The sequence below is a fragment of the Toxorhynchites rutilus genome, chromosome 1 (assembly GCF_029784135.1).
Source record: "Toxorhynchites rutilus septentrionalis strain SRP chromosome 1, ASM2978413v1, whole genome shotgun sequence".
In the NCBI taxonomy this organism is placed as follows: Eukaryota; Metazoa; Arthropoda; class Insecta; order Diptera; family Culicidae; genus Toxorhynchites; species Toxorhynchites rutilus.
The window spans coordinates 78,345,385-78,351,444 of record NC_073744.1 but is presented as its reverse complement, the minus strand read 5'-3'; the positions used below and the strand labels follow the sequence as shown (position 1 = coordinate 78,351,444).

General features: G+C 42.3%; 1 protein-coding gene across 1 annotated transcript; it reads right to left on the bottom strand.

Annotated features, from left to right (window-relative positions):
* Positions 1 to 4,007: 4,007 nt before the first annotated feature.
* LOC129761093 (uncharacterized) lies at positions 4,008 to 5,767 on the bottom strand. The gene is made up of 2 exons (XM_055758797.1): positions 4,489 to 5,767; positions 4,008 to 4,426 (listed from the first exon to the last, which is right to left on the bottom strand). The coding sequence occupies exons 1-2, from the start codon at positions 5,765 to 5,767 to the stop codon at positions 4,008 to 4,010; spliced, it is 1,698 nt and encodes a 565-aa protein (XP_055614772.1).
* Positions 5,768 to 6,060: the final 293 nt, after the last annotated feature.

The following is a 6,060-nucleotide window of genomic DNA, read 5'->3' as shown; positions in this document are numbered from 1 at the left end:
CCCTTTACAATTTCAGTTCAATATACTTTTTCCAGCGAATCTACAACTCATATATCCATCCCAATGTGGTTCACTGAATATCCGTCTACTGCAGTAATAACTCCTTCATTTGAAGCTGAAAAACACCTTCCATGTAGAACTTTTTCTGCATTAGGTAAATGATTTTGGTTTATCCAGCCGAAAATATGATCATCGTTTGTCCACTTTTTTGAATGCTCTAAGTCAGCGCACATGTGTCAAATCAGGTATTCCAATGTTTCAAAACATAGAAATAAATTTGTCTTTATCATGATTTACAGTAGTTTTATAGTTTATTTTTACGGATTCACATGTTTTAAAGGATTTTAAAATCCACCATCTAACAGTTCGGCTGATAAGTTTATAAGGTAACATAGTAATTTTTTTTTTTTTTTACGAAATTCAATTTTATTATTCATCATAATTGCCTTCGAGGGCGATACAGCGATTATAGCGATCTCGCAACTTTTCGATACCATTTTTATAGTACTCTTTCGGTTTTTCTAAAATAGACCTCAGTTTCGGTAATCACTTCATCATCGGCATTAAATTTCTTGCCAGCGAGCATTCTCTTTAGGTATGCGAACAGAAAATAGTCACTGGGGGCCAGATCTGGACGGTTGATGGTGGATGCGGAAGCAATTCGAAGCCCAATTCATGCAATTTTGCCATCGTTTTCATTGCTGTCAAATTATGACACGTATCCATTGAAAGTCAAAAGTCATTGTGATAGTCAAGTAGATTTTGGCAAGAGGCGCCATCTAGACGTCAACCTTATAAACTTTTCAGCCGAAGTGTGTCAATGGGCCCTTCATTTGAGCTAACAATCACCAGATTATAATTTGACACGTATTCAAACCTTTTCTGGATTATAACATTACAAATATTGTAAACATCATGCTTGCACACCATCTGTATCAGATTTACATAGCTAAACCATGCAATTAACACATTTCGATGACCTCAATTCTGATCATGAGATGTCCGATTCACTAATGTTGGTTTGTCCACATGATTTCTATGGCAATCGCTTGGCGCGCTGTAGTTTGTTTATGGCGCATAGCTGAAATAAAGTTTCTTTGTGTTGAGTGTGTTGAGGTGAAAACTTTTGAAATGCCCAAGAAAAGGCAATATTCTGAAGAAAGCTTATTATGAGTGGATCAATATCAAGACAGTAAACTCAAGCAATGAGAAGTGCAACATCCACTTGAAAATTCGATTTTCAAAATAGTGATTTCGAAAACCGGACAAACCGAAAAATGATCATTTTTCGGACAAACTATGATCAGAGGTAGACAAACCATGATCATAATTTCTCTTTGAGTAAAATCGTTAAAAAACTGAAATTTTTTAATAATTTCAACGCCTTATGATAGAATTAGCAACTAGAGACTTGGGGCTTTACAACAAACCGTCTTGATTATATTCGGTTTTCATGAAGAAAAATCGATTTGCATCTACTAGTTGCGTGAAAACACTCCGAATCGGACAAACCAAGATCATTGACCCTACTAATAATAGATAAAAGTCGAAGGGATCCTGTTACGGCCCATCTCATCTTAATCATCGGGTAGCCAGTCTACTCTACTCTGGAACTCTGCTCAGATACCTCTCTGGGCGGAGACAGATCCCGAAACAGCGAACAAGCGTTCGTAATCCAATTTCACCAATTTCGCTTTTAATAAGAGATGTTTTTTCGGAATTCTCTAAAGTAGACCGTTTGTCGCGAGTATGCAGCTGGCTCAAATAATTTCGGTAATAGCTGAAATTGTGTGTACATTGTGTGCATACGAATGAAGAACATGATTCATTCGATTCAGCGTTTGTTTCAGCTTGTGAAACATAGGTATCGCTCTGAAACTTTGTCAACATCCTAGAAAACATTGTTTGTTCACAAAACAATACTTTTTGGTGTATTGTTTGAGCCTTTCTGTTCGACACATTTTTGTAAGATCTACAATTTCAGCGATGACTCGTAGTCCTATGTAACAATACCGAGTTACCGAGAGAAATTTTAAATTAATCATGAGAGCAGTTCAATCTGAGCAACAAGATCCCAAATCATACCGCTGTACATAAATTGTGAACAGTCTAAATTAATACATCTCTTTGGTGTATTATATTGTTCCGAATTGAATCACAAAACATCAGACCACCGAACTGCACCAACACTAGGCTGATCCTGATTAAACAATGAATGTTTTCATTAATTACTCTCGACTCCCGAAAAGCAGCCACAACTTGCTTAGTCACTTCAACGACAGACCGAAGCACCCAGGTTTTAATTTAAAACGTTTTTCCTCTCGCCGTCTTTTGTAACTGTGCTTTTTCCGAAATCTCATCCCAAGTAGCTTATAATTTATTCAGCCATGGAAGCATTTCGACCGAGAAGAAGGGTTATCTAATACATTCAGATTTCGTCCCTCCACAGCCGGGCCAACCAGCCTGCGTTGACCTCCTCTACGTCATTGAAGCTAAGGTAGAGGCGGAACGAAGTGCACAAGAAGTTTTCCAATCTGACCAAATCCCTCCCAGACGGCTGTTTCTTTTGTTTAGCCATACCAGTCGGGGATTGCTGCGTCGAAATGGCCGGGAACGAACGGAGCCAGTGATAATAAAGAGCACCATTCTATGGTTCATTTTCCCACAAACAAGTAAAGTCCAGAATCAACAGGCCAGAAGCGTGCTGTTATTGTTTTCTTTTTTTGTGGGCTCGGAGAAAAACTGGTGTTTTTATGTTGAATGGTGTGTAGTAGTTTTAACTGTTCGGAACTTTTCCGACGCGTCGAACGTGGAGTGGCAATTGTGCGATGAGTATCCTGGTGAGGGATAATTAAAACCGAACATTGTCCGGCGGCGGAGCTTGGTTAATAAGGTGCGTTCCAAAAAATAAACTATTTTCTATTTTAAGACCACAGAAATAGCACACGTCTATCTTGATCATTGCACAATGGTCCAGGAGATGCGTTTAAGTGGAAATTAGCGTTTAGAGCTTGACAGTTATTCTCTAGACAAAAACTGTCTTAGACGAAGTTGTTACTCATGATAGAGTGCTTGTTTTTATGTTATCAAAAATAGGGTGACCAAAACTATCGATGAAATTAAAAAGCTAACTTTCTTATCTTTATAGATAGAGGTAAACATAGTTCGACAATATTGTAGTTCAAATTATTTGAGACATCTTTGTGGAACAAAGTTTCTCTCTATCTCTTGAAATAACCGATATAGCGCCTTTTTTTTCTAAGTTACGTTGGGGTCACCATGAAAAAAACTGTTTTTTTGCTCTATTTTTTATATTTCAAATTTTACATGCAAACTGTCTTCGAAAGACTTTTAGAGCTTACTGATGGGGCTTACCCGTTCCTGATTGAAGGGTTTTTTCACCGTCAGTATGCGACGGCCCAAAAGAATTCTTGTTGTGGTGAATCACACCGTCGAGAATGGATTTGATGGCTGCGTATTGGATGGTTTTCCATAAACTTGAGAGATGTCGTCACAAAACGAAGAATTTCCAAATTTTCGATTTTCTTCTGGCTTCTTCACGGGAAAAGAAAAAACGTCTGAATTCTGTCGGTTTCCAAGCGAATATATATTTCTCATAGCCTCCTTGCAGTTACAATATTTAAAAAAATGGAATAAATTATGACATACTTCAACATTCCGGCCACCTTGAACTGGTTTAGCTAGTTCAATTCTATTACTTAACAATGTTGTCGTTGTTTTTAAACTAAATATCTAAAGATTCGAGACTCGTCCCAGTTGTTGTGAAGACGCAACAGAAGTACGTGATTTGCCGGCAACGATCGGTTTGTTATGGTTCGCCGGGCATTGAACTCGATGTAGATTGTTATAAGTAGCCCAGGGTATCGTCATCTGGGGATTGAAAAGACCAGGTAGACCTGACAAGATAAAGATACGTATTGGAACCGCAATTACCTGCTTGGTTCCCACGAAGGCATCGAGCAAATTTTAGCGTACTCTACCAGGTCTCATTTTTCAGGATCCGGATGATGATTTTCTGCTGTTGGTAATAGCGCAATCTTCGCCACAGGTCTGACGATTGCTTCGGATGATGCAGTCTTCAGGGTGACGACACGTACCACTCCGTCTTTGCCCGGATGAACCTTAGTGATCCTTCCGAGCGGCCATTGTATTGGTGGTAGATTGTCGTCTTTGATTACCACGACGGCACCTGGTTTGATGGTTACTGGTGGCTGGGACCTTGTAACGCGTGACTGGAGTTGCTGGAGGTATTCTGGTGCCCATCTGGACCAGATTCGTTGGAATCGCTTCTGAGCGAGCTCAAAGTGCGTCAGACGATTATCCGGAATGTCGCACAAGTTGTTTTCTGGAACGGCTTGGAAACTGGCTCCAATCAGGAAATGTCCTGGAGTTAAGACTTCCAGGTCTGAAGGATCGGTTGGAATTGGAACCAGAGGCCTCACATTTCAATTTGGGCCAATAAAGTGCACATGTCCTCGTAGCCAACGTTTACATTGCCGATTTCACGTAACAGGTGATACTTAGCTGATTTAACGGCTGCTTCCCACAGCCCTCCAAAGCGTGGTGCTCGCGGAGGGATGAAACGCCAGATAATCTCGTTCTCTGCACACCAGTCGAGGATCTGCTTTCGTTCGGTTTGGTTGGATTTTAACATGGCGTAGAGTCTGTGCAGTTCGTTTGCTGCGCCCTTGAAGGCGGTGCCGTTGTCGCTGTGGATTTCCTTCATCTTTCCACTGCGGGAGACGAAACGGCGGAGAGCGGCCATAAAAGCCGGAGTTGACATATCAGATACAAGGTCGATATGGACGGCACGTGTAGCGAAGCATACAAATATTGCGATGTACGCTTTAGTAGGAGTCCGGTTACGCACCGGAGATTTGATATATACGGGACCGCAGTAATCAATACCGCATACGGCGAATGGTCTGGTCGGAGTCACTCTTGTTGTAGGCAGGTCGGGATACTCTGCTGCACCAGGGTGGGTTTGTTGCGGAAGCACGTGTGACATTGGTGGTACGTGCGGCGAACTAAGTTTCGGCCACCGATGATCCAGAATTTCTGGCGAATCGAAGAAAGGGGGACCGGCGTGGAGCAGCATATGGTGGTAGTACTTGGCTAGCAGGACGGATAACCGGTGCTTCGACGAAAGGATAATTGGGAACTTTACATCTTCGGACACGGGGGCGTTGCCGAGTCTTCCACCAACTGGGATGACACCTTCCTTGCTGACTTTCGGTTGCAACCACTTCAATGCTGACGATGTAGGAATACGTTCCCCGGATATAAGATTGGACATTTCTTCTGGAAATGATTCGCGCTGGGCTAGCCGAGAAAGGGCGATGTCTGCATCACGGAGGTCGTCAGTTGTTAAGGTCTCGAAAGGTTCGATGGTGGTCTTCTTGACGGCGGCTTTCAGGGCACGGAAATATCGCATCCAGTATGCAATAGATCGACGAAGTTTGCTGAAGCAGGAGTATCGGCTGAATAATTTATCGGAAAAGTTGGACTTGAGTGTGGCTATCATGGTTACGTTGGTTTTGGCCTCCGACATCCAATGTGGGTCAAGGGATGGCATTTCGTTAACAGACAAATCGGATGGTGGCAGGGATAACCAGTTCGGACCGTTCCACCAAATGGGAAGTTGTTTGAGATCGATTGGATTGACGCCACGAGAGAGGGGATCAGCGGGATTGGATGTTCCGGAAACATGGTTCCAGTGGCAGGATTCTGTAGCTTCTTGAATCATAGCTACCCGATTAGCTACGAAAGTTTTCCATCGGGACGGCGAAGACTCCAACCAATGTAATACAGTTGACGAATCTGACCAACAGAAGAATTCAGCAGGTTACGGAAGGGAATGGGCCACCTTTTTATAGAGATTGGATGCGAGTACAGCGCCACATAACTCCAGACGTGCGATGGTTTGTTGTTTGGCCAGCGGTGCAACTTTGGACTTGGACGTCAGTAATTGGACACGAACAACCCCAGCGGATTCTGAGCGGACATAACAACATGCTCCGTAAGCCTTCTGTGAGGCAT